We start from the raw sequence: 13,603 nt of genomic DNA, 5'->3' as shown, positions 1-13,603 counted from the left end.
GTTAGGATTGGGAGTTGGAGTATCTTGTTGATTGGATAAGACTACAGATTAAGGAGTTTGACGCTATTTGGTTATATAAGAAAGATATCATGCTCAGATTACCATGGGAAGATTATTGTCTTCTCAATTATGGGACAATTACCTTCTTGGAAAGGACTATAACTAAGGGATTTCTTACCCATATTGAGGTGGTTGAGTAGCATATGACTATAAAGAAGTTTCCTTTCGTGTCAAAGAATGTAGATGTGTTTCAAGATATCCTGAATTTGTCTCCTAGGAGGGTAATGGACTTCTACATGACCTCATTCCTGGTACTTCACCTATTTCCAGGGCACATTATAGAATGGTGCCGGTTGAATTAAGGAAGTTGAATAAGCTGATCCAAGAGTTGCAAGATCGGGGGCTTATTCGACCTAGCACATCACCTTGGGGAGTTGTTGTTCTGTTTGTCAAGAACAAAATGGGTCACTTCGCTTATGTGTTGACTACCGTGAGCTGAATAGGGTGATGATCAAGAATCATTTGCCACACAGCAATGATTTGTTTGGTCAGCTCATAGAGGCGCAATTGTTCTCTAAGATTGATTTGAGGACTGGTTATCATCAGCTAAAGATTATAGAGGAGGATATCCTTAAGACTGCCTTTTAGGTTTCGTTATGGCCAATACTAGTTCATCATCATGTCTTTTGGGTTGGGATTTGATGAACCAAGTGTTTAGACCTTACTTTGATTAGGTTGTTGTGTTATTTGTTGTTGATATTCTAATATATTACAAAATTAAGGAGGAATATGAGCGACACTTTAAAAATTACACTTTAGATTCTGAGTGAACATTAACTCTATACTAAGTTTGAGAAGTATTATTTTATATATCTCTTCGCCAAAAAATTAATAATAATAAGTAGAAAAAACTAAATTCCTTGAATCAGTCGCAACAAAATATTTAATTTTTCAAAGATGAAGCCATTACAAGAAAAAACAAAAAGAATTTTATTATAGCGTCCTTAAGGGAAAAAAAAAAAAAAAAGAAAAAAAAAAGGGGACTATTGTCTCGTTGTCTCTCCATTGACTCATCCAACTTCCATTCCAAGTATACCAATTATTTCATTTTGAGGAACTTCTTGAACCAAAAAGCAGAGTATTTGGGATATCTTTTCAACCCATTTTTAAAATCTACGTAGTTGATGCCAAACCTAACTGTGAAACCAGCGTCCCATTCGAAGTCGTCCAGGAATGACCATAAAAAGTACCCCTTCAGGTCAGCTCCCTCCCTGTCAAAATTTCACCATTTATTTATTATTATTATTATTTCAAGTTATTGTGAGTATGTGTTTATATAAATATAAATATGTGTGTATATATATATATATATATATATATATATACACACAAACATCAGAAGAGATTCTTTTAATTAATGGTTAAGTGCATAAAACACTTACCCTCCTAAACATTTTCACTCTCTATTTTAGAACGCAAGCTATAATCTCATTTAATCTTTCAAAATTTCACCATTAATTTATTATTATTATTATTTCAAGTTATTGTGAGTATGTGTTTATATAAATATAAATATGTATATATATTTATATACAAACATCAGGAGAGATTCTTTTAATTAATGGTTAAGTGCATAAAACACTCACCCTCTTAACATTTTCACTCTCTATTTTAGAACCCAAGCTATTATCTCACTTAATCTTTCAAACTTGCGCAGAAAACGCTTCGAATTAATTTTTGCAGGTTCCTAACATGAAGTAATATTTTAATGTTCATTTTGTCTTTTTAATCTTTCAAAAATGTCTAAGGGAGTGTGTATTATATATATTATGTGTATATTATATATATTCTTATAATAGATGGGTATTACGTGGACAACAACTATATTTAATCCACTTTTGAAGTTTTTCCTCAATATCTTTAGTATTTTTCATCCCTCTGGATTCTCAAAAATAATATATACACTATATAATAAAAGAACAAAAATGCATTATATAATATAAACACCATATTTCCACTTTAGGAAAGTTTTGTGAATGTAAGAGGTGCGATACGCACTGCAAGCATGTGAATTTTTTGCACTTAACTATTTTAACTTATGATCTTTATTATATAGAAAAATAGTATGTAAAATATCTCAATAATGATAAATTGGGTGCAAATATTTTGAGTGTGTTGCGCACGTACGGAAAGAATGTGATATGCATTGTATATAAGCATAATAGAAAGGTATTTTTCGCACTTAACCTTTAATAATCTGATTGAGTGGGATTATTAGATAATAACTAGTCTTGTGTGGTAGAGGTCTTACATTGGGTTCTTTAAGGATAATTAGTATCACGAAAAGTTTCTCTAAATTAAAATTGACATGTGGTATTGGGGTCTTTCACATGCTCGGAGGAGAGTAGCTAGTCACATGTTCCAGCAAAAAAATAATAATAATTAATTAATTAATTAAATTGCACCTATAATCGCCAAAATTTAAAAAATTTAAAAATTACTTCTTGCATCTAATAATCGTAGTTACCTTGATTTTTTAATGCCATTTTATTAACCATCATTCGAAAATTAAGTTAGGACTGAATGAAGAGTCCAACACTATCCATTCACAATATTCACGTCACTGAATCTTGCAGATGGGGACATTAAGCTCTCTATTAGGTTTGAATTATTCGGAGACACAAGTTTGGTTTGTCATTTAAAAAATAGTTCTCAAAAAATAAAAATATTATTTTTAAAAAAAGTATAAAAGATAATTCTATGAAACAAACTCCTTTTTAACTTAATTTTCATAAAACAATCTTACAAAATGTGTAATTTTCAATTCTTAAAAAAAAAAAATTAAAAAAAAATACTGTTTCTTAGAAAACTCAACCCTAATTCCCTAATAAAGTCACTTGTCATTAATTTAGCATACAATATGGAAAATGCTTACTTGATAGCTTTTGAAAGATGAGATAAATGACCATAATGGTACAATATCCTCACTTTATCCTTCAAGGCTTCCTTAATGGGCAACGTGTTATTATTTGCTTCTGCAATCCCTGCCAATGAAAACATACATACATTTTTATTATAATAAAAAAATTATTAGATAGGGTTACTCATGCCTCACAATTGAAAACAAAATAGATACTGTATATATATACATACACATATCGACTTACCATTCTCAGTGATGTAAATTGGGGGATTGCCATATTTATCTTTGATGTACAACATAAGTGATCGAATTCCTTTGGGATATATGTAAAGCCAGTTTAAGTCAGTCTGCAAAACCAGTTACACCATAAACGACATAAGATTTCTATATGTTCAAATATATATATATATATATATATATATATATTGTAATAACAATAATGGATGACACTACTTTCATGACAAAAGTGCACTAAACACCTCTGCACAATTGACTTGTTGTAAACTGCACCCCTTAATTATTTAAGGGAATAGTTAAGTGAGATAAAATTACTTAAAAGCCATTTTCATATTAACAAACAAGAAAACAATATACATTCAAACTTTTTATTTTATATATATTTATTTGAGTTGCACTTCACTTTACTCTTTGTTTTTTTAAGAAAAAATAAAATGAGAAAACTATTCTTCAAAAACACAATTACTCCCATAATTATTTAAAATACTCATTCACATGATGCACTCGACTTTTGTGGGTTATCACTAACCCTGCGTAATCATCTTTCCAATATATTACACATCTATATATATGTGTGTGTGTGTGTGTACTATGTTTTTATATAGGCATTGAGAGAAAGACGAACGTGTACCGGTTGACCAATGGGTATCCCGTTTTTGACGGCTGCAAAATCAAGAAGAAGAAAAAAGAACATTCTTTATTATTATTTTTTGAAAAAAATAAAAATAAATAAATAAACCACTAAAAATGCATAGATGATGAATATTTAGCACATCAAGGTGACTATGTTTTGAGCATACTCGTCATATTAGCTCGGTTATCTGTAAACATGCTGAGGTTAACGCTGTTGGAGAACATAACATTAGATGCATAGTTTGATGTATAATAATTTACACCAAGGAAATCATAAGATTTCTGCAGCATTTTGGACTGCCAGTCGGTGAATTTGGGCAATCGATTCCCCACCAAAGAACGCATGATATGAGGATAATCACCGTACGTCATTGGATGCAAAAACCTGCACATTTTATTTTTTTAAAAAAAATTTAGTAGAATTCGACACAAACACGAGCCATCAATATAAATTGTCACCTCTAATCGTGACTATCCAACAATGTGAACTTAGGGAAATTAACATTGGGCTACTAACCATCCAAGCATGAAATCAATGGCCCTTTGAGCTGCCTTCCGGCTTGTGGTCGACTGTGAAATTGGCACAAACCAATGGGTCACTAGTGTTACCCCAATTTGACCCTTTTGATAAGGCTGCACATTTTCAAATGTAGTAATTAATCCCATAAACACAAATGCATTGGTTAATGAAAAAATAAATGATTTCCTTGTCATGAGTTGACTATACATAGAAAGATATTTCCAAGTTGTTTCATACAACAATTTCAGTTGTTAATAATGAATCAATTAACTTCGTTTAATTTTCAGATAGTTTGTAAACTCTAATGCATAAAATCATTGAAAAATCATGTGCATCATTTAAACTTAGGCCTCACTTTCAATGAGACTCGAATCAAAGACTTAAAAGGAGAAAATTGATCCTCAAAGATTTTACTAGCCGATTTATCATCGGTTTAGAATTGTTTCTTCTTTTTTTTTTTTCTTTTTTTCTTTTAATCTATTATATTCTGAATAATAATCATTAAGCAATTACACAACACAAACGTACCTTATACTTCTCTCTGTACAATTTTACACCAGCAGCATGAGAAAGGATCAAATGGTGGGCGACTATATAGGGTTCGGTCGCAGAGTTTCCTGATGAGCAATTCCCAGCGTAGCTTGAACATCGACCAGGTGCAAAAGTACCGGTTGTGTATCCAAATAGAGTATATGCATACGGCTCATTCAAAGTGAACCAATGCTTAACTCGGTTTCCAAATGTTTTGAAGCAGAAATCTACATAATTACGATAATCATCCCTATTCATCATATCAAAATGGTTAATTATTATTTGAATATTTGGTAATTATATAGTTATATCGAATGTCATGTGCAATATATATATATATATATATATATATATATATATAACTTACACAATCTTGGGACTTAAGAATCCTCCATACTCATCTTCCAGAGCTTGTGGAAGATCCCAGTGGAATAGAGTCACATAAGGTTGTAAACCTGTGGAAAAATGGTCAAAAGTTGTAAATGATAAGAAATGTTAATGACACACTAGAATAAACAATCAAAAATTAATAATAATAATAATAATAATAATAATAATAAAGAAGTAGTGTATGAGAATGAGATTGAATTGTCACCATTTGCTAGAAGTTCATCAATGAGATTGTTGTAGAATTTTACACCCAACTGGTTCACTCCCCCACTAATCTTGCCCTCTGAGAGAAAAAATAAAAATATATATATATATATAATCAAAATCATACATCCCAGTTGGATCGAAAAAAAAAAAAAAAAAAATCAACTTATTTCCATGGACTCATATTTATATGAATAATTGACAATAATGAATGGGATAGTCTTACTTGGTAATATTCTGGACCATGAGATTGAGAATCTAAACGCGTCCAATCCAATTTTTTTCATCAAAACTACGTCTTCCTGGAGAATATGCCAACAATTTTGGTAAAAGAATATAAAATACAACAATAATAAATATATATATATATAAAAGGACAATATATATTACCCAACATGAAAAATGGAATATTTTAATATGATCAAGCATACCTTATAACGATGATACATGTCATCTGCAACATCCCCGTTACTGTGATCGAATATTTTTTCTGCCAATGACATCATAAGAATATTTCTCAAATGTCATCTAAGAGAACTTTCAATAAAAATTTCTACTAGAAAAGAAAACATCAAAGAAAAAATCAATTAGCTAAATTATTCGTTTTTGTGTGTGGGGTACAAATTTGTGTGGAACCAGCATTCTCTCTAGTACACTAGTATTTTACTACACTACGGAAGGCTAGTCGAGATCAATTCAACACGTTGGAGTGATTTTAGCCCTTCTCATTACACCGTAATTTATAACAGGTCACTAAAGAAGTTTTTTTAACTCAAATATGTGTGAGAGAGAAATTAACCTGGATGTTGGCGGGTGAATGTATCCCATATGCTAGGTCCCCTGCCATCTATTAGTGCTGCTCCTTCACTCTGTGGTGAGAAACATCACAAACGTACATGTATAAATACAAGAGAGTGCATGCATGCATTTATAATGTAATAATTATGTAAAGGTGTTGAATTCTCGATTTAAAAATGTTACAGCAGTATAACAAGATTATGAGTTGCATTTTCGATATAAATGTATTACATAAGTGTTACATTATGATGCAGTGACTTGTATTATTGATTTAATTGTGCATAGAATGGTACTGGACGGGATGAAGGACCGGAGAGGATATGAATCCCGAACGAACCTGGTAAGCAGATGAGCCTGCCCCGAATACGAAGCCCGCTGGAAAACTGCTCCGATTGAGCGGAGAAAAATGATGGCTCGCAGCTTCAGTACTAGCCAAAATGCTAGCCTGAAGGGATAGGAGTAGGAAGAAGAAGAGAGGATGGCCTCTAATTGCCATTTCTCAATCGAAACATTAATCTTCAATCAAATTTATAGAGTAAAAAGTGGGATAATAGAATTAATTTTTAAAAAATTAAATCATACTTAAAATAACAATAATCAGGTTTGACGAGTCAATATAATTTAAATCCAAATTTTTTACACAACACATGACATGACCAGCTGTTGCAAAGTCATGTTTTAATTGCTGCTGCCTATTTTTGAATTTTATTAGCCTTATCACTTGATGTTGTTTTTATTTTATGGTATATCCTATGTATAAGTCTACACAAAATCTAATTTTTAATCACAACTGGGTTTGCTCTTGGAAAATGGGGGATTTAGTAATTAATACCCAGTATGTAAAACGCTTAATGGTCATGATCTTCAATGGCATGGGAAAAAAATAAATCAGGAAAATCAGTGTGTATATATATATATTATACACTGCAACTGTACCAATTAACGCCGGTCAACCCAAAACGTGTAGCTCATATCTATATATTATCTGGGAAAAAATATAGTAATATATCTATATATTATCTTGAATGTTCGCATAGCGGTGGCAGGGATTTGGAAAATAAGTATTTGAACTCTTGTTTTCGAATTGCACTTTCAACTTAAATGGTACGTGTATTATGAGACTGATACATATACTCCAAAGAAATATATATATATATATTATATCTTGAATCACCAGTTCACTTATTAGATCCTAGTTAATCTATATTTATTTTCTCTGTATTTATTTTTGAGCAAAACTGAGCAGAGATTTTTTTACTACACTCACAAAAACAAAAGCCAAAAAAAAAAAAAATTACTATTTTTAAGCACATAACACAAATTAACAAGGAGAAACCTTTTTAAGCTGTAATTTATGTTTTTTTTTTTCTCTCTCTCTCACTCTCTCAATGATGGGAGTTGATATCTGGTGCTTGTTTTAAGATCACAACATCGATATTTTTTTAAATAACGCGTATCTGCAGAGGAACATCATTAATATTATTTAAATTCTCCCACTTCTATCGCAGTATGTAGCCAGAATATGATTGAAGAATCAAATGCGAGACATTTAGTGATTCATATTAATTTTTTTAAGCACAAATTAGTGAATGCATAAATCACATTTTAAGACTAAAGAATTTAAATTCAATTTTGAACTTTGATCCAAAGAGTTGGCTCTGTTACCAAGTGTAGATTAAATTTTTAGGTCAAACCACAAAGTACCAAATCTGTTATAATTGATATTAAAGTGAGAAACAATATTTGATTCAGTTTCATGTTGATGCCTTCTCTCTAGTTAGGTAAAATGATCCGACTGCAATGACGAGGTTGTGAGTTCGGATTGAGTGCAAATAATTTTTTAAAATCATGACAGCAGCTGAAAGTCTATACTTTACCGGACCCATGTGTAGGACTTAGTCTCTTAGAGGCGTCAATAAAGATTCGGGACACTATAGTAAACTCATAGGAATCTTTAATGTTGATCCAAGGATCGTGCTAACCACTTGAGTTATCATGTTATGGCTTTGGCTTAATAAATTATTTAATTTATATTTGCATGACTTTGTTTCTTGACGTGCTAAGTCAAGGCCTAATATGTAAGGTGATCGTCTATGAAATGATCTATCCACCCACACATGTATATATATTATAATATATATATGGCATTTCACTGATTGTAAAAAAAATTAAGGCTTGTTTGGATAGCCAAAAATTTAAATGATCAGGTTGACACGCTTTTAAGGATGGTTTCAACGAGCCAATAAAATAGACGAAATCATATTCCATAGAAAACGGCCCAACAAACAAAACTTTTAATTTGGCCATATTCGTGAGAAAGAATTTTTTTTTTTTTTTTTTTTGTCCTTTCTTTGGCCAAATTTCATTGTTTAGAGTCCGATATTATGTTTCCAGTGCTATAAGAAGGTTGTTGAATATCAGAATTTTTGTTTGAAGTCTAAACGAATTCAAAATTATGTATTTATCTTAGTTTAGCGTTTAAGTTTAATCTCCTTATTTTTCATAATTTTAGGGATAATGTCATTTTGGCCTCTTATTGAAATTTATATATATATATATATATATGCATGTTTTGCAAAGCAGAATTCAATTCTTTATTAATAAAATATCATAATTTGTTTTTGTTGCGGCAACAAAAGCTCAAAAAAGACAATAAAGGCAATCACACACAAAACACAAGATATATTTGGTTCGGCCAAACTTAGCCTACATCCGCGGATGAGAAACGATTTACCATATTGATTTAGAGATATTATAAAAGTAGAAAATTTCCAACACCGAACCATAAACACATACTTTTGGTCAAGAATTCTTCTTTATGAACTCAGCGAGACTCCCTAATTCTTTGTAAACTCAACGAGACTCCCTCTCACCATCAATGTTTACTCTACTAAACGTGTAATTTCTCTATTCATTAACTCCCTCATGAGGCCACCCTCCGTTATAAGGCTACACGTCTTTCCTTCTCTTAACTCTCAACAATAACATGGGTATCTATTTATAGAGTACAAAACATAATCGTCTTTTAGAGTCTAAGACTTGTCTAAAAGAAATTAACAAATAAAATACAACTCTAAAATAGAAACCTAAGTACAGAAGGAATTTGAAGTACAAGTCCAAACAATCTCCACTTTTGCTCAAATTCCATGGTGTGTAACCCATCAAGATTTTCTAATCATTGTGACAAACAAGCTAATTGATTAACTCTACCTACAACTGAAAACCCATTACAAATTATGTTGAGACTTCTTATATATGTTTCCTGGATTTTCGATTTTCATATACACATTGAACTTCCTAACGTAAACCGTCGGCTTTGATATCACTTGTTAGGAACAACAGAAGCTTAAGAAACATTGAGATCCAATGAAAGCACAAAAAAGGTAATCACACACAAAACACAAGATATACATAATTCGGCCAAACTGATCATGCATGTATCCACGGATGACAAAATATTCACTATATTAATGTAGAGATATTAGGATTTTCTACACTGAACTATGTACACAAACTCTTCCCTAGAGTTTTTCTAGGTATAATACTCCATGAGACTTTCTCTCGCGATAAATATTCACCCTACCAAACCCGTCATCTTTCTGTACCCTTTAACTCCCTTATGTGGCCACCCTTCACTATAAGACTATATGTGTCTCCCTCTCTTAACTCTCAACAATAAGAGAAATATCCATAAAGAGTACTGAACACAATCCCTTATTAGACTAGGATTACAATTCGTTATAGCCCAATACTTTGTCTAACAAAAACTACCAAATAAAATACAATTTTAATTTTAAAACTTAATTACAGTAGAATTTGAGACACAATTCTTAATAGTTTTTGCTCAAATTTGTGGATTCAAAGTAGTTTTTTGTTTTTCTAGTTGTGTTATGTTATAACTTTGTGCCTTACAAAAACATCATATTTGGCTAGAAAACAAAACATCAAAGAAAAGATTGTGTTTGTGTGTGTATATATGTGCGTGTGTGGAACCAGCATTCTCTCTAGTACTGTGGAGGGAAATTTTCCCGCCAATCACAGGACGCCACATGTCAATGAAAAAAGGAGGACCCAACATTAGAATGATTAAACCAGAAGCCCAACATCCAACCAAATGCAATCAAAAGCCCACCGTAAAAGTCATCAGACTTCAAGTTGGCCCAAATAGAGGAAGTAAGCCCAGTCAACCCAAGCCAAATTCAAACGCACTGAAAGCGACGCCCACCACACAAAGAATCACGGACGATGAATACCCACGTACAAAACGGCAAATAACGGCCCCATAGAAATCTTTGTAAGTGTATAAATAAGAGGCCAAGAACCAAATGGAGAGGCACTCATTTTCCTGCTCAGATTCTTCTGCAAAATCTGTCTCTCTCCCTTCACAGTTCTTCGATTATTTGTTTTTGATTAATCCTATTTTGAGTGTTCGGGTGTTTAATTCCTCAAATTGGATCCGAAATCCAGTTTGGAAAAACTTTGCACCTACAAGTGACGTAGTATTGAGATTCAAAGTTACTAATTGGATTCTTAAATTAGTTTTTTCTGTTATTGTCTTCTTTTTCAGTTTTTCATATTCAGATTCATACTTTCTAGTAGACATATTCAATAATATAATTAAGAATGGTGGCAACTCACAAACAAAATATACAATTTTATAATAATAAAAAATAATAAGATTACAAATAATTTAAGTTAAAGAACAATTAAACTTGGTGTTAGAAAATTTTGGTCCAATACTCTGACAATTCTTCAATCCTCATTTTTTTTTTTTAATTTTTGTAAAAAATTGCCACCTTCAAATCTTTGAAGATTCCCAAAATATCGAAATATGTGAATAAAAGTGAGTTTGGAGATGGTGAGATTGTAATTAGTGCATAAGAGAAAACGTTGTAATAGAGGAGGGGGATGGATACAAGGGCGGAGCCACGATTTCATCTCAGGTAGACATAATGTACTTAGATTAAAATATATATTCAAAAAAATGACAAATATAAATTTATTTTGAAAGCGATGCATTAAACTAAACGCAATGACTTCATAAGATTACGTACAACAATAAATGTAATTAATAAGGGAAAGAATGTTGCATAAATCATATATAACTATATAAGTGCAAAAAATAAATAAATAAAATAGGGTGAACTTTGAAGGGACAAAAATTAAGATTTGATTAACGAAAGGTAAATAGGAATGTAACTTTTTAAAAAAAAGAAAATTAAATGAATATAAAGAGTAAAAAGAAGGAAAAAAAAAAAAACAAAAAGAAATAAGAGATAATCTTAATAATTGAAGATTTTAGGAGGGGCATGCTATAAAATTTTCATACATATATGGAGAAAAAAAAATATAACAAAAAATCATACAACTATATAAGGGAAGGGAAGGGGAATGTGGCCCCCGAGTAAGGGTGGCAAATTACGAGACGATCCGCTAACACGATTCAAACATGACACGAGATAAGCGGGTTTAGGTTGATCTTAAACAGGTTCGGGTCATAAATGGGTTGGCACAATTAACCTCTTTTATTTAATTGTGTCGGGTTAAGGTTGAGAAGTTCAACCCATGTAACCCGTGTAACTCAACATGTTATAATCATGAATATGACTTATGTAATACGCAGTATATTACCTATTTAAACCCAATTACTATAGATAGTAGAATCATTTCAACATAAACCTTGTCTACACCTTATGAATTTTCTTCTTATTTTGAATATTTGGGTTAATTGTGAAAAAAGTTTTCTATTATTTATTATTTAATTAAATGTTAAATATTTCGTTTTGATAAACAAGTCATTAAATGGGTTAACATATTTACCCGTTTAATAAACAGGTCGGGTTAGTGTTGAGGGTTCTTGACACGATTATTAAATGGGTTGGGTTTTGGTTTACCTTTTTAATATAATACCTTTACATCGACACGACACGATTATGACCCACGAACATGAATTGTCACCCCTATTGTAACGACCCACTCCACCACATGATATGATATTGTCTGCTTTGGGCCTGAGTCCGCATGGTTTTACTCTTGGGCTCTACTTCAAAAGGCCTCATACCAATTGGAGTAACACACCTACATATAAGCACTTCACCTTTCCCTTTCCCAGACGATGTGGGATTGTGCACCCGTAACTCGCTAGTGTGATAGCCTGTCAGTGTCTCGCACCCGCCTACGGCACACCCGCCCACAGGGTCATCACAATCTACCCCCCTTGGAGACCCGACGTCCCCGTCGACACACTTTCAGCTGGGTCAAGCTCTGATACCATTTGTAACGATCCACTCTACCACATGGAATGATATTGTTTGCTTGTACCTGAGCCCGAATGATTTTGCTCTTGGGCTTTACCCCAAAAGGCCTCATACCAATTGGAGTGACACACCTACATATAAGCACTTCATTTTTTCCTTTCCCAGGTGATGTGAAATTGTGCATCCGTAACTCGTTAGTGTGATAGCCTATCAGTGTCTAGCACCCACCCACGGCACACCCGCCCACAGGGTCATCATACCTATCCCCCCCTCCCCCCAGCATGTGGCTCCACCCCTAGATGGAAGGGCTCTAAGTCTGTAATGAGTGAAGGGTAGAATATATATATATATATCGTAATGAGAGAGGAGTAAAAAATAAATAAATAAATAAAAATAATAATAATAATACCTAAGGAGTAGGGAAAAAAGAAGATAAAAAGTTAATAATGGGAGATGAAAGTTTTACCAATTCCTAACATTATGGTTTGATATGTATTTAAATCACAAAACTCCCCTCTACTATTAAAATCATGCATTAAACTTCCACTAAAAAAAAAAAGAAAAAAAATCCTCAAAACTCTAAACTAACAAAACTTATCAAATTACTCCAAACCCGTGTCCGACTCATTAAATGGGCTGTGAAATGTCAGATTTGACATTACTATTTAATATTAAATTAAAAACTACAATTATTATTTTAACATTACAAAAATATCCCAAAATGCTTACAAAAATATTAATTAAAAGTTATTAAATCAAATTTGTCCATATAAATATATATACACACACATACCCCCAAGAGAGTATTTTAATTATAAAAAACGAGTGGACTAGTTAAGTATTTCCTTTGTCCAAAAAAAATATATATGTCCCCTTTTTCTTTTCTTTTTTTTTTATTATTATTATTTTTTTACCCTTACAAATAGATACAACCACAAACAAGCATTATAAACTATCCTTGGCCGCTAAATGAAGGATCCCGGCAGGAATATAACCAAGAGTATTATCCATATAGATGTGAGAACGAGAGAGCTTCGATAGAGCGTTAGCGACCTTATTGTCATTCCTATGGACATAGCTAAGATGAGAGAAAGAGAATCGCCGAAACGC

The 13,603-nt window shown here is 32.1% G+C and overlaps 1 protein-coding gene across 2 annotated transcripts; it reads right to left on the bottom strand.

The window, feature by feature from the left end:
• Nucleotides 1-778: 778 nt before the first annotated feature.
• LOC132287080 (vicianin hydrolase-like) lies at nt 779-6,732 on the bottom strand. 2 transcript variants are annotated; one of them, XM_059789572.1, is made up of 13 exons: nt 6,574-6,732; nt 6,238-6,307; nt 5,870-5,928; nt 5,665-5,740; nt 5,440-5,517; nt 5,212-5,299; nt 4,842-5,094; nt 4,311-4,426; nt 3,961-4,178; nt 3,792-3,823; nt 3,168-3,270; nt 2,936-3,044; nt 779-1,271 (listed from the first exon to the last, which is right to left on the bottom strand). In XM_059789572.1, exons 1-13 carry the CDS (start codon nt 6,730-6,732, stop codon nt 1,100-1,102), a joined length of 1,533 nt encoding a protein of 510 aa, XP_059645555.1. In that variant the 3' UTR covers nt 779-1,099. The 2 variants fall into 2 exon arrangements, with proteins under 2 accessions (XP_059645555.1, XP_059645564.1); XM_059789581.1 differs by lacking the exons at nt 6,238-6,307; nt 6,574-6,732 and having other exon boundaries at nt 5,665-5,759; nt 5,868-5,902.
• Nucleotides 6,733-13,603: the final 6,871 nt, after the last annotated feature.

The sequence above is a fragment of the Cornus florida genome, unplaced genomic scaffold (genome assembly GCF_030987335.1).
Source record: "Cornus florida cultivar Cherokee Brave unplaced genomic scaffold, ASM3098733v1 CherokeeBrave_3.0.0_Hap2_Chr02, whole genome shotgun sequence".
Lineage (NCBI taxonomy): Eukaryota > Viridiplantae > Streptophyta > Magnoliopsida > Cornales > Cornaceae > Cornus > Cornus florida.
This window is presented reverse-complemented; position numbering and strand designations above follow the sequence as displayed.